Source organism: Paramormyrops kingsleyae, chromosome 5, assembly GCF_048594095.1.
Source record: "Paramormyrops kingsleyae isolate MSU_618 chromosome 5, PKINGS_0.4, whole genome shotgun sequence".
Taxonomy (NCBI): domain Eukaryota; kingdom Metazoa; phylum Chordata; class Actinopteri; order Osteoglossiformes; family Mormyridae; genus Paramormyrops; species Paramormyrops kingsleyae.
The window spans coordinates 2,729,303-2,750,757 of record NC_132801.1 but is presented as its reverse complement, the minus strand read 5'-3'; the positions used below and the strand labels follow the sequence as shown (position 1 = coordinate 2,750,757).

The following is a 21,455-nucleotide window of genomic DNA, read 5'->3' as shown; positions in this document are numbered from 1 at the left end:
GCTTGTACTGGTCATTGATAGAACTGCTGCAAATAAGTAGAATGGAAATCTTGCATGATCCTACACCCCCAGTACTACCTGTGGCTCTAAAACTCCCTGACAATGCACAAGGAACAAATGTGAAAAACACCAAATTTCAAACTTCCTGATGTTATATATGAGATATGCACTGCCCGGGAATCGAACCCAGGTCACAAGAATGGGAACCTTGCATGATACCACTACACCAGCAGTGCTTGCTCAGCATTTGCTAACGTGGAATGCTTGTACTGGTTATTGATAGAACTGCTGCAAATAAGTAGAATGGAAATCTTGCATGATCCTACACCCCCAGTACTACCTGTGGCTCTAAAACTCCCTGACAATGCACAAGGAACATATGTGAAAACCACCAAATTTCAAACTTCCTGATGTTATATATGAGATATGCACTGCCCGGGAATCGAACCCAGGTCACAAGAATGGGAACCTTGCATGATACCACTACACCAGCAGTGCTTGCTCAGCATTTGCTAACGTGGAATGCTTGTACTGGTCATTGATAGAACTGCTGCAAATAAGTAGAATGGAAATCTTGCATGATCCTACACCCCGAGTACTACCTGTGGCTCTAAAACTCCCTGACAATGCACAAATGTGAAAACCACCAAATTTCAAACTTCCTGATGTACTGCTCATTCATAGACATGGTGAAAATCAGTAGAACGGAAATCTTGCATGATCCTAAACCCCGAGTAGTACTTCTGGCTCTAAAATCCCCTGACAATGCCCAAGGAACAAATGGGAAAACCAGCAAATATCCTACTTCCTGATGTTGTATATAAGATGTGCACTGCCCGGGAATCAACACCATGCAGCAGTACTTGCTCAGCAGTTGCTAACGCGGAATGCTTGTACTGCTCAGTGAAAGAACTGGTGGAAATCAGTAGAATGGCATACTTGCTAAAGTAATTTCACCTCTTTGTAAGTTGCCTTAATGTAACTGCTTCAGGCTATTTCAGCATAGCAGTTTCAGTTCCACATATCGTAATTATCCCAAATGACTGTTTATTTCAGACACCCTTGTTAATCAGAATATGTATTAGGGTTACAAGCAGCCCCCCCCATGCTCTGTTATGTAATGTTAACTCTCTGGTGTATTTATTACAAGTTGCATTCACCTACCAGTTAATACTTTCATTTTTGGATGCATGCCTTCGATATTCACTACTTGTAGAAACTACTAAAGTATCACTGAAGGTGCAGTATGAATAAATTGTGTTGGCTGCGTTGGCAGGTTCTCGCCACCAGGTGTCATCAACACACTGCATTTGAAGCTGTAATGGACGTGGTCATGTGCATGTGTAATATGGGCAGCTCTGGTGTGCTGTGCATTTACGCCATCAGGCTGATTTATTCTTGACGCCCACAACGCATACGCGTACGCATCATGGCCGCCAGGCGTTTTCTACGTTCATTCCACACGTCATTGGTGCACCTATGTGAGGAGGTAACGCCATGCGTATGAGAAAACAGGGGGGTGGGGGGCAGCATAGCCACCTTTTGTCATAGGACTATGTGTTTATATATGGTATTTAGTATTAATGTAACATCTGATTTTTTAAGAATGAATGGCCGGAAGAACTTTATATTTTCAAAGGCAAGAGAAAAAAATATTGCGAGCACTATTGTGTCTCTCTGTGTACAGCGTCTTCGAAATTTAATCGCAGTTTAAATTTTTAAAGAAATTAGTATTATGTGTACAAAGTACAATGAAACTAACTCCAAATTCGGACTTGCCTACTTTCATAAGCAACGTTATTTTTCTGTACAGTTCCGGTATTTATAAATCTTAGTTATCGAATTCGTCGAGAACGTGCGGTTCACGTTTCGGTAGAACATCTATATTGTTGTAGGATCCAAAACTTAGCAGGCTGTGCAGTTTTAATGAGCGCTCCTTTTCAGGATTATTTAGTATGTGTTTAACATTAGTTTAAAGTTTACCTCCGCTACTTAGCTCTGCATGCGCTCTTCAAGGCACTCCTAATCTTTTTCATCCTTGCTGTTTAAAGTACGCACATGTTTAAAACATTTTTTTCTTCATAAATTTTGCAGTACCTATTGCAGAAATTGATTTTTTCCATTGTAGTACAGCCTAATCACAAAATGCTAACTATTACGAGATATCTAACAACATACAATGCTACATTCAGCATGGCGTGGTAAAGTGACATGTGGCAGAGTGAAGTACGATGTGGAGCAGTGGTTAGAATACAGAGAATAGTGCAGCAGTATTAAAATATTAGCGACTCGATCGCTGTGGAGGCAGCGAGTGTACATCATCTTATGTCACAACCACATACAAAACAAGTGAGACCAGAAACGAAGGAGCTGACCAAAATGGTTTTTGCGCACTGCACCCGGTAAACATGACCTTTATTCCTCCAGATATAAGTAAACCTTACCTGCAAGTACAGGTAGTACACTACAGTTAGTACACTACAGTTAATACACTGCCTGTGTTGCGTTCATGTCGCGTTGCATAAAGCATCGCCTCATATGAAGTATATCCCAGTGATCCAGCCCTCCCCCACCCCAGTGTCGACCCACTGCTGAGCAGAGAACGAGGATCTCCAGGATCTCCCAGCTAGTGGTCCATCATTTCTGATCACAAAAGAGAACAACCAATTAGCAAGTGTAACATAACAGCACAAAGACAACCCTCGTCTGACTCACTGCCAGTGAGTGTCTCTTAACAAGTTTCAACACATGTGCAAACATTAAAAACATGAGAAATTTCTGAATTAATGGTCTGGCATCCTGTCCAAAGTAGTCGCTGTTTTGTTTCTGCTTGATCACCCTGAACCTCTGCAAGTATGGAATATGGATGGATAGATGGAGAGAGAGATAAGTGAAGTGTTGAAGGTATCTGAGGGATTTTGACATTAGATAGTCGGAAAGGAAAAGGACATAATTAACAAATGACAATGACATAGAGGGCTGGTTGCTTAAGCAGGTGCATTCTAGTTATTATTTTTCTTGCAGAGGCAATTTATTATATTTTTTATAATTTCCCTTACCTCACAGGACCTAACCCTAACCCTAACCCTAACCCTGACCCTTATCTCATAAGGCATAAATATATTAGCCACTAGTGAAAGATCCAAGTGAACCCACCTGTCAATTGGTTTTTTCTGGCTGCTGAATTATCATTATTCTTCATATCAAATATACTGGTCAACACTCTGCAGAGCCCATGTTGCTGTAGTGCCCATCTCTGCACCAAAGGTGGTGGTGGGGGAGGGGTTGGGGACAGGAAAGCAAGTGATGAGAAGTGTAGAAGGTGAGGCTGAGGGTGTCAGATGATACGGGAGACTGAGCTGCCCTCTTTTGATGTACATCCCCGGATCTTCAGGGTTATCTGTCTTTATTACTGTTTGTTGAGCGCTAGTTCTCTCTCCTTCTCTTCTCTTCATCTCTCACAGATGGCCATATATGTCAATCGATTAGAAGTAACATATGATATGATGGTATTGAGGCTTTAGAAGAACTGGAGAAGACTGCGATGGTTGCAGGTCCTTTATTCCTGTGAGGCATTCTGAATGATAAGACTGGTGGGTTTTGTGTGACTCATGACAACGTCACATGTCTGCTTTTCCATTTCTTTTTTTGCACCCAATTTTCCATATATTATCTATAACCATTAACCAGAGGTGGAAAGTTCAGGTCCAGAAAGTAAAATCCAGACCAAGATTTTGTTTCAACCATCCAGATGAGCATAATGAGTAACAGTCACAGAGCACTCATCAGATTGGTTGAAACAAAATCTTGGTCTGGATTTGTACTTTATGGCCCTGAACTTTCCACTTCTGCCATTAAGTGACAAAGACTTTAATTAAAATGCTGGAGGGACAATAGTGTGCAGCACAGTCCAGACATTTGGAAGTTCCAGGGTGCTCTAAATATCTCCCCAAAATCCATGGGCATGACTAACAGCTTAGACACAAATACGCTTCATGGTTCAGGAAAAGATGGTGTGACTGACTGTTGATTGAAACCAGAAGCCACTCTGGGAGAAGAGAGAAAGAAAATGACAGATTCAAGAAACCGACAGCAGCCATTTTGGATTTGAAATCAAACTGAACATCTTTATTAAAAATTCTGTCCATTGGATAACTGTGATTGTGTTGGCAACTGTACAAACATTCATACAGCTTTTACAGTTTGTGGATACTTGAGACAAATGGCACCTAAAAAGAAGAAAACCAGCAAACTGAACCACAGTCAGGCAAGAGAGAACGTGTGTGTGTGTATGTGTCTGTTTGTGTGGTGTTGTGTGTTCTCTATCTGTAAATTAGAGCGAGCATTTCCATCTGTCTGAGTGTATCTTTAGGGTGTGCGGTCTGTCTGAGTGTATCTTTGGGGTGTGCGGTCTGTTTGAGTGTATCTTTGGGCTGTGCGGTCTGTCTGAGTGTATCTTTGGGGTGTGCGGTCTGTCTGAGTGTACAGTATCTTTGGGCTGTGCGGTCTGTCTGAGTGTATCTTTGGGGTGTGCGGTCTGTCTGAGTGTATCTTTGGGGTTTGTGGTCTGTCTGAGTGTATCTTTGGGGTGTGCGGTCTGTCTGAGTGTATCTTTGGGGTTTGTGGTCTGTCTGAGTGTATCTTTGGGGTGTGCGATCAGTCTGAGTGTATCTTTGGGCTGTGCGGTCTTTCTGAGTGTATCTTTGGGGTGTGCGGTCTGTCTGAGTGTATCTTTGGGGTGTGCGGTCTGTCTGAGTGTATCTTTGGGGTGTGCGGTCTGTCTGAGTGTATCTTTGGGGTGTGCGGTCTGTCTGAGTGTATCTTTGGGGTGTGCGTTGGGCTGTGTGTGATTCCTGTGGTGTGGCTCCAAACTTCTCTGATGCCTTGAACTGCACCCAGCCGTCTGGCTTTCATACAGTACAAAAATCTCCAACTCAAGCCTACCTGGTTCAGGCACAAGGAGAAGGTGGCCATAAAACAGACATAACCCCCACCCCTCATGCACCCTCCACCCTGCACCGTGTAAATCTGCTGGGGCACAGACACACTTTCAGGCGAAGCGGTCGATTCGTCACAGGCCCCACTGCTGCCGCGTTTATGAATGGTGTCGATATCACCTCCAACTCTCTGTGTCGGAGGTTGTATTTCAGATTTTTCACAATCTATTCGGCCTGTGCTTTGGAGACAAAGATTCAGCACTTCTGTTAAGTGCGATGAATGGCGTGTCATGAAAATGATACCGACTGCTGGAATGAGGAATGGCGGAAGCCGTGACAGACCATCAGAATCACCAGACCAAAGTCTGTCTCTTACTTCTGAATCGCCTCAAAGGGAGATAGAAGTGAAAGCCTTCCAAATTACTGTCTGCCTTACAACCCAGAGAACAACTATATTGCACTGGATCTGGCTTCTAAATAAATATATAAAAATACAGCCAGTTTGCCAGTGATGAAGGCAGCAGAACCGGCAGCATTACATCTCCCTGACCTCCCCGGAAAACCCCGCTGCACATTCTAATTAAAACCAGGGAGCTCTGATGACGTCCTACGCTGCCGCTTCAGGGCCATTGGGGTCGAGGTCATCAGGGCAGGATTATGTGTTTTTCTAAGCCATACCCAAGCTGTGCCCCCAACATTCATCATGATGACAATTCCCTCCCCCCCCCCCCTCAACCTTGGTTCTGCAGTGACTTCTAAACCGCACTCTTGTGTTTGGGTGAAGCACGCGTATCCGTCTCTGGGTTCATAAGTGTAAAAATAAACGTGTGCATATACTCATGAATAAATAAACATGTCTTCTATTACCCTACAGAGAGAAACCCACAAAAAGGCAGCTGACTGGAGCCTGGACCTCAGGAGGAGATGGATACATTCGTAATAGATCTACATGGGTATAGAATCCTCGGCTTTAGGGAGTATTTAGGGATGGATATGTGAACAGGCCCAGAGGCCAGGGGCTGGCATGGCAAGGCGATAGGGAGAGCCGGAGAAGGGGAGGGCGGCGCGAGTGTGAATGTAATCCCTTGGTGTCCCAGCGGTCTATCTGTGCACGCATGCTTTCTCACGTACACACGTCTGGGGGGGCCCACGTAGCGCGATCCGAGGGCCCCCCGGCGAGGCTGTGCACCAGGAGGCCAGCCAGACATTCCCACATAATTGATATTGCTGGTGCACGTGAGACCCTCAAAAAAAAAAAAAAAAAACTAATAAAATTCACCAGGTCTCACACTCTCCCATGGAGGAAGGCAGAAGGACAAGCCAGGGGCCGTGAGCCTGGATTTGCCAGCATCTGCAGCCTCTTCACACCAGGATAACATGCTGGGCTGCGCTGTATTAGCCTTTTGGCTATGAACACTGTTTAGCCACTGATTAAACTGGTTGGACCAGTGTTTCATACATTTAAGTAGCAGAAGCTGCAGGGAAGATCTAAGTCTAAAAATGATTAAACGTCCCATCACTTGCAGCCGAAGCCTCTCATTTCTGGACTGGGGCCTTGTTTGCGTCCCCAGCACCTCCCGCCTCGTCCGTATGCCGTGCAGCCAGGACTGTTGTTATGGGGACTGTCACCCCTCCAGAGGTGATTCACCTTAATGGCAAGTACAAAGAGCAAAATGGCTGGATGGGAAAGTGTGCACATTCAGGTGTTCGTGTCAAGGAAATAGACGCTACGGATTTTCCCGGCAAAATTCAGGCACGGATCGTAATCTCCCTCATCAAAAAACCCCCCCCAAAAAACTCAAAGCAATGAAAGTATAAGAAAAAAAACCTGCAAACACTTTGTGGTTATGTTTGTCCTTCAGACTGTCCTAATACTATGAACACCTTTTCACAATCCTTCTGTCTCTCTCCCTCCTTCTGTCCCTCTCGCTTGGTTTCCACTTCCCTCTCTTTCTGACTGTGATTCTTTATTTTCATTCTGTGTAGTTTTTGTGTTCCTAGAATATCGGTACAGGGTTACGTACCGTTGTGTGATGGGCGATGGCTCACGTCTGGCCCTGTGGCAAGCGACCCCCCCCCACACGACGTGCACTTCTACTGCACCAGCCGCCCTTCCATTGCACTTCTTTATTCATCTCCACCTGCTAAACGACCTATTTGGTCCGGGCCAAGGTGACAGCTTAGATCATCAGTCAGAAGAGTGTCGACAGAGAGCGGCTGGGTTGACACTGATGTCTGTCTTGGGGCTTGTCACCGCTTGGTGCATGAAGTCTGCCGTGACAGATGGGGGTTTTGGGAAATGGGCTGTGGGAGGGATGTTCTCATGTGCTGCCCAAGAACAGAAGTTTCTGGGTGAATCATTACAGACCTCAATCTGTTGATGTGGAATCAAATGTTTTCCTCATAGTGCGTCCCATCTGCTGTGGGGAAACGCTGAAGCATCTTTGAACTGACTCTACATTTGTCTACATTTGTGTTTTCATGTTTTAAGCACCGTCCTCCTATCCTGCCTCTGAATCCATGACTTGCGGACCCACTCTGGCCACCTGGTGAGCTCGTCTTTACGAGGCGTTTTTCAGACAAAAGGCTACAAATGCCAACGCTGAAGATACAGATGCTACTAACTGAAGGTATTGGAGTATTGGTGCACTGTCAGTACATTCATTAAGGTCTATAAATTACACACCACTGACTAACTGCAGAGGATTCCTTTTACCTCTTCCACTCAGCAGTGCTATCAGTTATTACAAGATAACGAGCACAGAGAGAAAGTGTAATTATTAACACTAATTATTGTAATATATGCAGTAACCGGATTTCTCAACATGGATTTATTTCTTTGCATTAACAGCACATATAACAGTCACCTAGTGTTCTACGACTGTGACGGGGTTATTTCATGCACTACGGGCTTACTGTAACTATGGCCCAACACATAGGTAGAAGCCGACACGGGTTCGAGGGGCCGTGTAGCGGAACGGGCACTGTGTATCCTGGCCTTTCCCAGTGGACGGGGTGGGAATGTTATCAGCATGACAGGCTAGGCGGCAGCACAGCGCCTCCTGAAAGGTAAAGTGAACCTCAGGTATTGATTTTCTTTGCTCTGTCACATGAGAACAAATGGAAGGTTCTCTTTGTTTGGAGGGATGCAGTTGCTGTTGGGGATCGTTTACACTCCGCATCTCAGAGAGTTAAAAAAGGCAGCTGCACCATAGACAACTCCTAGGGGGTGGAGCAGACGCCCAGGTAAGCTGGGAAAACGAGGGGGTATGATGTCAGCCCAGTGGTCGGTGGCTGCATAGGACCAGTTGGGTCAAACTGGGTCAGAACTGATGACCCTCGTGGGTCACTGGCCTATTCGTGTTTTCTTTTGTTCAGTGCTGATGTTGGTAGTTAGTTAGATGCCGCCCACCTCAAACACCTGTGTGTCTGCTGCTGGTGAATCAGTGGCAGAAGAAATTGGCCTCTCTGCTAGCCTCAACTGGATCACAAGGTCCCAATTGGCCAATCACAGGTGTGCAATCATAAACATGCCTCCCAGCCTCAGCTCTGAATCAGCACTAGAGTGCGAGCATAGAGATGAGGAAGAGGAGAGGAGGAGGGTCTAGGAGGAGATGCACACGGGCTTGCCGTTTTTGTCGTACTGGTAGACGAACATCTTCATGCAGTGAGAGTTAGCGGGTGAGATCCAGGGGCTGCTGGTGATGGAGAAGCTGTGGCTGGCGTAGAAGGGGGGCGGCTGCTTGCGGCAGCGGAGGAAGCCCCGCAGCACGGCAGCTGCCATGACGCGGAAGCGGCGGCTGATGAAGCAGTACAGGAAGAAGTTGACACCGGTGTTGAGGAGCGCCAGCATGTTGGCTACGTCGGTGATGAGGTGGAGGAGGCGGGCCGGGCCCGGCGCCGAGGGCAGCGCTGCATATAGGTGGTAGAGGATCATGACGACACGTGGTGCCCACAGCACGGCGAAGACAGAGGTGATAGCCAGGAGAATGGCGGTGGTCTTGCCCGTGGAGTAGCCCCGGAATCGGAAGCAGCTGCGCCGGTGGAGCTTATGCACGATGACAGAGTTGAGGGTGAAGAAGATGGAGCAGGGCACCAGGTAAACGGTGGCACAGTGTGCCCACACCAGAATATGCTGGCCCAGACTGCTGGCCTTGCCCCCGCCACTCTTGGCCACACCCACCGGCTCCAGCCACAGGTCAGGCCACCAATAGTAGGGGACACTGGAGAGCAGACAGCCCAGGTAGACAGCCAGAATGACACGGCGTGTGCGGGCTGGGTAGGAGACAGAGTGGTATCTTAGTGGGTGGCACACTGCAATGTAGCGGTCCACCGTGAGTGGCACGGTGATCCAGATGGAGGTATGGATAGAGGAAAACTCAAGCACCTGCACCACCTTGTTGAGCGAGGATGGCAATGGCATGCCTAAGACAAAATCCTCCAGCAGGAAGTCTACAAAGACGATGAGGAAGAGAACCAAGATGTCTGCCACAGCCAGGGCCAAGAGGTAGTTGTAGGAGGACTTCTGACGGCGTGACACCAGCTGGGAGAGGATGATCACAGTCAAGATGTTGGCTGGGAAGGTACAGAGCATGAAGACTGGGTTAGCAGATACTTTGAAGTGACAAGATGGCCAGTGCCAAATTACATAGAAGGTCCAATGCTATGGAAATATATGCAGAAGATGAGACTGAAAGACACTAAGAGAAGGATGGCTGGAGAGAGGAAAAAGTGACGGGAGCATCAGAAAGACAAACAAAGCAACGAGACTGAATAATTTATGCAGGAATGAAATCATGGTGGCAGTGAGAAGCAGGAACTAACACTTACACACTCACAGAAACAGGAGTGTGAGGACCTGTGAAAGTTCACAGAACATAAATCAATCTAAGCTAAAAAGAACAGAGGGAAGGGAAAAGAGGTAATATGGGAAAGGGATGGGGAAAGAGGAAGGAAAAAGGGGGATGGAGGAAGGGGAAAGGGGGATAGAGGAAGGGGAAAGGGGGATAGAGGAAGGGGAAAGGTAATGTGGGAACGGGACGGGGGCACCTTTCAGAGCTGGGCTGTGTCACAGTCGAGAGAGAGAAATGCATTTTAACATGAACAGAAAACTCTTCCTGAATCAGTTAGGACTCAGCAACAGGAGCCAGGCCACAAGACACCCATAAGTTATAAATAAAATAACTGGTGTCAACCTTTTAACCCATTAATATAAAATAATCAGTGTCAGCCTTGGATTATTGCTGTTCACTTATTTCCATTAGGGACCCCCGGCCAGTTTGTCTCCCGTCTAGCACAGATACAGACGTGTGACTGTCTGCTTCCTGGCTCCCCATGTGACGGAGTGGCTTCTCTCCCCGGTCCTGCATGAAGATCAGGCAGCGAAAGCAAGGGAGCTGTGAAAGACTAGAGAAAAGGCGGAGGCACTCTGGGTGACAAATGCACTCGATGGTATGGCCTGGCTCAGCCGCGTACGTGTGAAACGACAGTGTGGAGGAAGTCAGCGCTCTGCTTTGCGAAGTGGGGGCCTCACATTCAGCTGGCCTGTCAGCCGGCTTTAGGGTAAACATGTCAGGAACAGTGTACAAACTCATGATGTTTTGTGTGTGAGCACACAGACATGCCAGTACTCACATGCACACATATATGCCCAGGCACATGCCCTCACGCACATGCCCACGCGCACATGCCCACACGCATGCTTGCACACACACGCCCGGGCACATGCTCACACTTCCACATACATATGCAGACATGCCCATGCACATGCATACACTCATGCACTCACCCAGCCATGCTTTTTAAGGGGCTTTTCTGGCTCAGGGTTGACAGCCAGTGGCTGTGTCCTTTACGCCCTCGCATGGCCCATAGCCTCTCCCCCCTGCTCTGTCTCTCGTTCACCTCCCTGCCATCGCTCATGGTCCCCTTTCTCTCATTCCCCAATCCCTCTCTGCCAGCCCCAGCATGTTATCCTCGCATAGAGCCCCTCCACTTCCCCCCCTCTCTCTCTTTGTCTGTTCCTTACCCCTCTGACACCATTTTCATCTCAGACCCCCTACTGATCCCATAACACCTGTTTGCCATTTTCCCCTGAAAGAAATGAGCATGCATTGTTATCCGTGGCAACCAGGAAGCGAACAGCAGCTAACACAGTAGTGAGATGCGTGTGTGTGTGTGTGTGTGCATCTGTGTGTGTGTGTCTGTGCAGGGCGGCAGCCTCAAGGACGCCTCTATCCACTGACGGGCCATACCGAGGTGGCGTGAACCAGAGTGAGGGAGCCAGGGGGTGTTCTATGCATCCAGGAACACAGGGCTGGGACTGGGGGAGGGGGGGGGATGCGGACTGAGGCGTATGACAATCTGAACTGACGTTATTAGCTGAAGGAAAATGAAAAGGCAGACAATCGAGGACATGCCCGGGTCAATGGAAATTAAACTGGCACTGCAACCTTATAGTCCCTAAACCTGTCACTGGAGACTGAATCCTTATTGGATCAAATTTAAATTATTTCACATAATTCTTTGCATTGTGGCATATCACTCGTTGATCTGCTTGGTTAGGCGACATCATCTTTATCTACGTGGCATGCAAGCATGGCTTCTCTGACTACTGCTATGCTGATGACACCCACCACTACTTGACCTTCCTTCCAAGGGACCCCACAGTCGCAGCTCAGACTCCTATCTGCCTGGCTAGCATTGTACGCAGCCAGGATGAGGGGTTGCCAGTTCCAATGAACGTTTTGAAGGCCAAGCTTCTTGCCTCCCCTGTCAACCTCACCATTCAACATGACACGACAGTCCAGCTTTAATCATCAGGTTTTCTGGGCACCCTGGGTACTGATTCATGACCAGGTATTCTTTGCTGTTCACACTGCACTTATCTCTCAATCTTGTACATTCACTTGGTGTCACATCATGAATATCAGACCTTATGTATCGCAATATGCAGTTCAACTTAGGGTGACCAGATAATCCACATCATCCTGGACATTTTGAGCTAAGACAAGATTTGTAAATTTCAATTAACAAATTTTGTATTTCACTTAAGCATTCAGCTCTTGCTGCATGCTGGATGAGTCTTTCAGTCAAGGAAACAAACCAGGCGAAGCAAAGGAAGAACTAAACTATTTAGCCAAGTACAGAAGTCTTTCAGTTTTCAAGTAGTTTGTAAAACCTCAAGTACCTCAGATTGTCTCCCCTGACATTATCTGGTCACCGTAGCTCAACTCCTTGCCCGCCCCTCGTCACACCTGGTATTCAATCAGGAAAAATCCTCACGTGACACCTCTCCTTGTATCTCTTCATTGGCTGCCTATAGGTACAGCAAATTCAAATCACGTCCTTGTTGCTGACTTTCAGAGCTGGAACAGCACCTACCATCAAGTCTCTGTGGATCCGTGGATATGTTCACAGTCAGGGAGTGAGCACTGCCGGATTATTCCTCCACATCGAGAAAATGAATCTAGTATTATACAGAACACTTTAAATGTGTAGTTCTTTGATAAAAAAAGAGCTACTCAACAATATCTTGTTCACATTTCAAGAAATGTCTTTAGACCCATCTGTCCGACACCTGAGTGAACCTGACTTGACTGTTCCATTGAAATAGTCTGACTTTTGCTGCTCCTGGATGCTTTGTTGCATTAAGCACTTGGACTTTGGTTCTTACTAGAATTTCTTGCTGTTATTTGAGTAGCTTATTATTCTCATAAGTAGTCTGGCAGCACTTGTACCATGATGGCTGTAAACTTGCGAAGTACTTTCTGCCTCACTTGTGTATCGCTTTGGAGAAAAGTATTTGCTAAATAGATGAACGTAAACAAAAGCAGAGCCAATCACAATGCTGCAAACGAGGGCTGGGATTTATGTGTCTATTAGGCGGTTTGGGGGGATGCAAAAGCAGGAGGTTGATAAGGAGAGAAACAGCCACGGCCTCCTTCAGCAGATATCCACGGCCTCCTTCAGCAGATATCCACGGCCTCCTTCAGCAGATATCCACGGCCTCCTTCAGCAGATATCCACGGCCTCCTTCAGTAGATATCCACGGTCTCCTTCAGTAGATATCCACGGTCTCCTTCAGTAGATATCCGCGTGTCGCGCCTTCTCAGAATTTTCATCACATGACTTTGCAAAAAACAGCAGCTGCACTTGCGTGTGAGATCAACCGAAGAAGCACCTCTGCACTGACAATCATCGCCTGGTTTGAGAAAAAAATCAGCTAATTGTGGGTGACAAACCCCCCCACCCCCCTAGCAGTGACTCATGTCTGGACTGGTCTTTGTCACACATGAAGGCACCCTTGTGGTGGATGGGGGGGACATTTTAAGGCTGGGGGAGGGCTGTATGTGTTTGCACTCGTGCATTTGTGCTTCACACTCATGCGCACTGATACGCTTCATGCATTTCTGGGACCCTGATGACGCACAGGGACTGTGCTCTTGGTGATGTGGTGCTGATGTGTGAAAAACCCACATGCCCACAAACACACACATGCATGCACACACACACGCACACACACACGCACACACACCCCAACCAGAGAACCACACAAAATGAAACTGGCTTTGATCAGACAAAGCAGGCCTGCTTCACTTGCGAGCCTCTGCCATAATGATTGGAATACCCCCCCCCCCCATGTGATCTTGTTCACGTTCCGCTTCCATAATTGAATTCATCCCATGTGGCTGCCGGTGGTTTTCCAGGCAGGATTCTGTGCCGGCGGTCAGCTGTCACCCCCGGTGAGCCCCGGCCGGCGTGGCCTCCTGCGGCTCACGCCGTGTCCCCTCTGTGTCCTTCAGGCGTGATGTGGAGCCTGAACCTGCTCTCCCTGCTGCCCAGCTGCAGCCTCCCAGCCGATGGTCACCGAAAGCAGGATCGTTTTGACAATACAACCAACCTGAAGCCAGACTGCTAGTGACCGCAGCTACATTACACTTAGCAGAAGTAACCTATGCAAAGTAACGTTCGCTCTCGCAGGGAAGGTGACGTTGTCGCTGGAGCAACTGAGAACTTTAAGGCCGTACTGTGGAGTTCACAGGTGAAATCACTCTGTGACCCTGAGATTCAGGCAGCAACCTTCCAGTCGCTCACGCAGCACCCGACGGAGCGCTGAGACGGAGCGAGAGGCCGGTTCTGATCCGCTGCTGTATATATAGGGAATAGCTGCAAGATAAGGGTGTGAAGATGATGAGGTGAGGGGTCGACGGAGAGCCGCTGAGTGGCTCCCACTCAGCCCAACACACAGACACACACGGCTTTCACTCAGCACCCAGGAGCAGGCCCTCAGCACCCAGGAGCAGGGACTCAGCACCCAGTAGCAGGCCCTCAGCACCCAGTAGCAGGGCCTCAGCACCCAGTAGCAGGGACTCAGCACCCAGTAGCAGGCCCTCAGCACCCAGGAGCAGGGCCTCAGCACCCAGGAGCAGGGCCTCAGCACCCAGGAGCAGGGCCTCAGCACCCAGTAGCAGGGCCTCAGCACCCAGGAGCAGGGACTCAGCACCCAGTAGCAGGGCCTCAGCACCCAGTAGCAGGGCCTCAGCACCCAGGAGCAGGGACTCAGCACCCAGTAGCAGGCCCTCAGCACCCAGGAGCAGGGCCTCAGCACCCAGTAGCAGGGCCTCAGCACCCAGTAGCAGGCCCTCAGCACCCAGTAGCAGGCCCTCAGCACCCAGTAGCAGGTCATCAGCACCCAGTAGCAGGCCCTCAGCACCCAGTAGCAGGCCCTCATCCCGGCAGCGCTGCGCTGTGGGAGAACGATCACCCTGCGATTCAGGCCAACAAAAGTGACCTCACCGAGGGAGGGGGCGACGACCACCTGACATTTTCATTCACTGGGGGCCAGACTGCGTCTTCAGCCTTTGTGTTCATCTCATGGCTCATTGAGTGGAGGGGGGCACTGCCGATGATTTGGGGGGGGTTGGGTTGGACTGTGCCACTATAGCTTGTGAGCGAGTGTGTAAGATACAGGCGTAGGCCATAAATGCAGGAGCCTTCCACATGCATGGGTCATGTATGTATTACATTGTGGGGACCAAATTATGTTACTATTATGTTATATGTTATGTTATTTTGACCTTGTGAGGACATTTTGCCAGTCCTCAGAAGGGGAAACTTAATTTCATAAAAATCTGTGACTAATCAAAGACTAAAAACTAAAGTCTTGCATTTTGTTTGGTTAGGGCTAGGTTGGGGGTTTAGGTTGTCATAGTTGGGATTAGGGTTATACCCGTAGAAATGAGTGGAGAGTCCCCACAAAGATATAAATACCTAATCTCTGTGAGTGTTTGTGTGTATGTGTGTGTGTGTGTGTTTGTATTTACATCTTTCTGGGGACCATCCATTCATTTGTAAAGGAAAAGCCCTAATCCCACTTATCACATCCTTAACCCCCACCCAGCCCTAACCTTAACCATAAGTTACCCAACAAAATAGGCTTTTGGCAAAAAATGGTCCCCACAACATCAAAATAACAGGTTTTTATCACATTGAGGACACACACACACACACACACACACACACACACACACAAACAGGGACCTTGAATGACTGAATGACGCACACACGCAGACACTCACGCACAGAGATGCTCGCTTGGCTGGGCCAGGCTGACCTGCACAATTATCCCTTTGAAAACACAAACACAAACACAGCAGGGCGCTACACATGGCTGCAGCATTTAAACACCACTTCCTTTGACTGCCTACTGTATAGACAGCACTGCGCAAACGTCTTGGGCAGCCAAAGGAAATGTTTAAAGTCATTTATCTGGGTTGTAAATGTATATTTGGCCATGATAAAAAAATAATCACAATTTAACATTAGAACATATGCACACACTATAGAACATACTCAAATGTAGTTAGTTAAAAAAGTCTGAGGTATTCATTAGTCATACCAGGTGTGCTAGTGATTGGCTCATGGTTGTATTGGATGGTTACTACCAATTCTGGGGTGATTCTAGGAGAGGGTTTGAAATGGTTAAGCTGACAGACTTTGACAGGAATAATGAAGTAGTTTCACACCTACATGAAGATCATTTAGACATTTTCTTTGGCTGCCTAGGAATTTAAGATACAGTGCTTAGCATAAATGAGTACACCCCAACAGATTTGTCAGAAAACCTTTAGTTTCCTTTCAGAATCAACATTATCTATGGGATATTATACTACAAAATACTCCCACAAATGTGGACCGTTGATTGCAAACATTTGTTAATTTGCTAACACAAAAAAGTAAATGTCCTAACAAATTCATTCAAGACCATGTTGCAAACATGAGTACAGCCCATTGAAAGTCTTAGGAGCAAAGCTAAATTTTAGACTACAAAATTCTAATTAACAAGATATCAACCACAGGTGAGTCTAATTATTCATTAAACAGGCATTTTGACTATACAAGGGCATTAATTATCAAAGAAACCATTTCCCATTCCATGCTGTCGGTGATGGCACCACATGGAACGGAAAAGTCACAAGACCTGGGAAAGACAATCATTTCTTTACATAAGAAAGGTGAAGAAGATCAGCAAAGCTGTACTTATCAGTCAAAATGCTGTAGCAAAAATTTAAGAAAGATGGAACTACAACCGTCTCACAGAGACGTCCAGGCCGTCCACAGAAGTTAGCACCTTGACGGGAGCATCTTCTGATGAGAAGATTTGAAGAAAATCGCCATGCAAGTTCACTGCAGTTAGCTAAAGAAGGCGAAAGCCAAACTGGGGTGACTGTTTCCCGTGACACAATACGATGTACACCGCAGAGGAATGGCATGCATGGGTGTCGTTCACGAAGGAAGACTCTCCTAAAGCCCACACACAAAAAGCCCGTCTAGAACTTCCCAGGGCCCATGCTGAAAGAGATGAAGACTACTGAGACTCTACACTCTGGAGTGACGAGACCAAGGTAAATGTTTCTGGAACTGATGGCTTCAAAACTGTATAGTGAGGAGTTCAAAGAAGATTGAAGGTGCCTACAGTGAACATGGTGGCGGCAGGGTCCTTATGCGGGGCTGCATGAGTGCTGCTGGGGTCTGGGAGCTGCATTTCATTGATGGTGTCATGAATTCGCAGAGGTACTGCTCTATATTGAAAGAGAAGATGCTACCATCACTCCATGCCCTTGGTCATCGTGCACTTTTCTGACATGACAATGATCCAAAACACACAGCTAAGGCCACTGTTGCATTTCTGAAGAAGAACAGTGTGAAAGTGATTCAGTGGCCAAGTATGTCTCCTGATCTGCACCCAATTGGACGTCTATGGGGAATTCTGAAGAGCGTCACTCTCCATCCAGCATCCAGCCTCTAAAAGAAGTTATTCTTGAAGACTGGAAAAAGATAGATGTTGCAATATGTAGCCAACTTGTTCATTCCATGCCTAGAAGACTTGGTGCTGGGGGTCACACAAAATACTAGACGTAGTAGTTTTTGTTGTGGGGTGTATTCATTTTTGCATCACCTGATTTGAGTAAAACTGAAGATTTTGTAATCTAAGTTATATTATTAACCTTACTTTCATGTTCATTAGTTAAGCAAATGTTCTATAAAACTCTTCTTGTGAAAATTTTGGAAATTGTTCTTGTGTTCATTGAGATTTTCATTAAAATCTTACTTCTGAAAGGGGGTGAACTCATTCATATTGAGCACTGTGTGTATATATATGTGTGTGTGTGTGTGTCTGTGTTTGTACCAGCATCCTTTTACATTTTTACCTATATTTACCTAGATTTTCACTCCATATTTAAATTCCCCACAACCAGGTGTCACATTAGCCATCAGCGAGGTGAACACTGGGGGTCTGGTGACGCACTGCAGGAACGACGACACGCTGATGCCCTCTCCCAGTGCAGCTGAAGGCGAGGAGACCAAACTCACAGCAGCAGTGTGTCTGTGCTGCCAGTACAAACCAGTCACCCTGAACTGCGGCTGTCTGTGCTGCCAGTACAAACCAGTCACCCTGAACTGCGGCTAGGCGTGGATGGAGCTCTAGGACTTATTGAAGGTCATGCCCACTGTTACCAACGAACCGGCCTTCAATTATCTTTGTTAAGCAACCAAACACAATGCTATGGCTAAAACAGTAAGACAAGCATGTGGATGAACCAGCACACGGACTCATAACTTGTAGGTTGTTAGTTTGTGTTCCTGGAAAGGACCCCAGCTAAAAAACCATTACATGACAGAACTGAGCCTATTCAACACCAGCTGTCATGGGGCTAAAAACGCAAAGTCTCTACAGAGAGAGATATAAGGGTGAGTGGAGTTTGATGTTCGCATTTGGGAGGGAAAAAAAAACAACACACATATGTGTTAATGCATATATCTGACGCACAGATAGATTATTTTGTTTATTTTGGGTACCAACAAACTGCTCACGCAAAGGTGCACAGTGAAAACAATGGTGACTAGGGGCGCAGTGCCCCCTGCCGCCCGCCCAAACTCCAACCATGTGCATATGCCTAGGACCTAAGCGTTTAACGTGGATGTGGACCAGCTCCAGGCCAGGGATCACGCCCAGCAGCTAGATGATTCTCCCCCGAGTTTCACGGAAAGACAGAAGGCAAGAAACGGCAGCCAATTACGCTCTTTCAGGAGGGGGGAGGGGGAGAACTGAGATTTCTCAGACACTGTCAAAGGCCATCTTTAACAAACCTAGTGGGACTGTACTGCTGACTGAATGACCATCACTGCGACTAGAATGCTGGGGGGGTGTGGCGATGGGAGTAGGTACTTACGAATTTATGTGCAGCAAGAGAACAAAGTACAACAGCTCCAATTCTGAGTTTTAAATAATCCTTCTCTTAGAACTTCAATTGTTTTTTTGGTTTTTTTGGATATCACGCTATCAGCGAAATGCTGTGAACTTGTGGAGAGAGGGGGAAGACGGCAGGGGATAGAGGGAAACAGCAGGAAGAAAGGAGGAAGGAAGGGTGGAGGAATGACATGGCGGAAGGCATGCTGGTGGAGAGAAAGAGAGAGAGAGAGAGAGAGAGAGAGAGAGAGAGGGAGGTGGGGTGGGGGCTTTGGGCAGCACTACTGATGTCCAGCCCTGATGTCGGATCAATCAGAAGCTGGATATCGGGAAGCTAAACATAATGCAGAAAGTCCAGCTGGACTGGAACGTCACCCCGTTAACCACGCCTGGGGCTTTGGGGGGGGGGGTCTGATGTCACTGCTGTAAACTGGCTGGGGTCCCTCTTCAGGGCACAGTTTGATCTGTAGGGTAAAGTCAAACTACTGGCTTTTTGGGGGTGCTAGAATCTGGGGGCTGATGCTCTGGTCTGGGGCTGATTTTAAGAAAATGACAAAACCACCATTAACATCTGACAAGAGGGACACATGAACACTTCTCGTTAGAAGTGCTCCCCCCCGACAGATTCCACCTATACCAGTGGAATATACCCCAGCCACACACACACATAGATATATAAATGATTTTATAAACAAGACAATCAATCTTTCATAAATTGTTACTGAAGTAAGGCATCAACACTTTGATCATCTCGCTAAAGAAGGCTTCTGGATTCTCTTGTCCTGGCTTGTTACGGTTGATGTGTTTTTAACAGCCGGCTCTGCTTCTGATTCACTGATTTCCCATGATGCCATTCAGCCACACCGAGTCCCAGAGCTCAGTGCCATCCAGCCACAGAGGCAGAGCCGTCGTGCCACTGGCTCCCCATCTAACTTTGTGATTTACACGAGTCCCTTAAGTGGCCAGTTTAACTTCATGGCATTAATTAGTATGTATCTGTGACCTTCTCCGTGTCTCACACACCAGCACTGGCACCTGCTCCCAGGCTCTCTGGGATAATCTCGGGGAACGCCACTGGAAATCCAGGACCTCAGAAGGTCCATCTCTCTCTCCTTTCTAAGCCTGACCCAGAGTGGCGGGGAAAAGGGGGACCGCGGGCGGGACACACACGCAAATCCGTCACGTCCAAGAACACGGCGGCAAAGGGACAGCGGGAAAATGAAGATGTCGCCACACAGATGTGGTTAAAATGTGCGTGAGCAGCGCTGCTGCTTTTCTAATTCTTCCTGCCGGAAACCACTTCTGTGTCAAGGTCGTGTTGTGACAACAGAATGACTCTGCTGGGGAGATGGGGGGGGGGGGGGCAATCTCTGCCTCTGGTCATCAGTGACTGTGACCCCACAAGTGACACACAGGATGAGATGCGCTCCCGTCCGCTTTGCCTGATCTCTCCTAGAAGCCAGTTTGGCTTTCGGCTGTGGAGCTCATCAGCCCATGCTTCTCAAACCGAGACCAAAGGTCACGTGCCCCATCGCCATTCCGAACTCCATCTTTAATCCCTGCCCCCACCGGTCCCCCCCGGTCATTACACCACCAGCGGCAGGAGTGATTTGTCATTGAGATCTGCGAGTCGAGCGGGGCACCCCCCCGCTGGATCAACAGTGCCGGGGACGGCTCCAACCAAAAGTTCAGAGGTCAAAACAGGGGACAAGGGAGGCGGATGTCAAGAAGAGGGAACAGGGAACAATGGAGGAGGCACATATAGTGTCCAGCACATGTACACACAAAGATGGAGGCACAAAGGTTAGTGTCTCCATCCACAGACGCAAAAGCTAATTCAGACAGGAACACGTGCTCCGGTGACAGCGGTTTTGCTGAAGAACTTGGTTTAGATAAATACAAATTGATTGAAGTATGCAGATACACACAGACACAGACACAGACACAGACACACACCTGTTCCTTCCTCACCTGGCAGGCCGAGGCAAAGCAGGACGCTGTAGTAGATGACAGGCAGGGGCCCCAGAGGACAGCTTTGGGGCCCCGCGGGAGGCTGTCCGGAGCCCCAGGCGCTGGCGTTAGGGGGAAGCGAGGCGATGATATGGCTGTGCTCCATCGCTCCGACTGCACTCCCTCCTTCCTCTCCTCCTCCTCCTCCTCCCTCTCACCGATGGTTCAGGCTGGCAGGGCAGGGGGGCCGAATGCAGGTATACTGTCCTTGGATGCCCATTGGCATGGTGTGCGTGTCTGTTTGCGTGTTTGCCCGCATGTGCGTGTGCATGTGTGTGTGACGGAGAGACAGACACAGAGACAGAGACAGAGACCGTTGCCTGACACTGAAGCCTGGGAGCTGGATGCAGCCGTGCTAAGAGGAGCCGAAAACCGCCCTGGATATGTGTTGCTGAGCAAGAAGAGAAGTGAGCAACAGAGAGAGAGAGAGAGAGAGAGAGAGAGAGAGAGAGAAAGCAGGAGGATGGGAGAGAGGTGGCGAGAAGGGGACGTCTGGATGTGTGACTGAGGGGAAATGAGAGGGAGGGCAGGAGTGCCGGCGAGGGAGGAGAGACGAGAGAGCGGCTGACAGAGGATGGGGATGGAAGAACGGATGCAGGCGAGGAGACAAGGAGAGATGGAGGAGCGGTGGAGGATAGAGAAATAGACGAGTGATTGCAGTGCATAAACACATGCAAGATAAAGAGAGATACAGCAGATGGTGTGAGGAAGAGGAGGAGGGAGAGGAAGGGGTGGCAGTGAGGGCATCTGAGCCCGGG

At 48.0% G+C, this 21,455-nt stretch overlaps 1 protein-coding gene and 2 non-coding genes across 3 annotated transcripts; all 3 read right to left on the bottom strand.

The window, feature by feature from the left end:
• Window positions 1-165: 165 nt before the first annotated feature.
• trnag-ccc (transfer RNA glycine (anticodon CCC)) lies at window positions 166-236 on the bottom strand. The gene has a single exon. It is a non-coding gene; the product is annotated as a tRNA-Gly (tRNA).
• Window positions 237-427: 191 nt separating this feature from the next.
• On the bottom strand, window positions 428-498 carry trnag-ccc (transfer RNA glycine (anticodon CCC)). Its single transcript has one exon. It is a non-coding gene; the product is annotated as a tRNA-Gly (tRNA).
• Window positions 499-4,099: 3,601 nt separating this feature from the next.
• On the bottom strand, window positions 4,100-21,105 carry LOC111837643 (probable G-protein coupled receptor 139). The gene is made up of 2 exons (XM_023799867.2): window positions 20,659-21,105; window positions 4,100-9,512 (listed from the first exon to the last, which is right to left on the bottom strand). Exons 1-2 carry the CDS (start codon window positions 20,801-20,803, stop codon window positions 8,542-8,544), a joined length of 1,116 nt encoding a protein of 371 aa, XP_023655635.1. The 5' UTR covers window positions 20,804-21,105; the 3' UTR covers window positions 4,100-8,541.
• Between the last annotated feature and the right edge of the window lie 350 nt (window positions 21,106-21,455).

What these genes read in the sequence shown, in the direction of transcription:
- LOC111837643 (XM_023799867.2), bottom strand. Translation starts at nt 20,803, where the DNA reads ATGGAGCACAGCCATATCATCGCCTCGCTTCCCCCTAACGCCAGCGCC. An exon ending in GCTTTGCCTCGGCCTGCCAG is followed by an intron (nt 9,513 to 20,658) that starts GTGAGGAAGGAA and finishes GTACCTTCCCAG; the next exon opens with CCAACATCTTGACTGTGATC.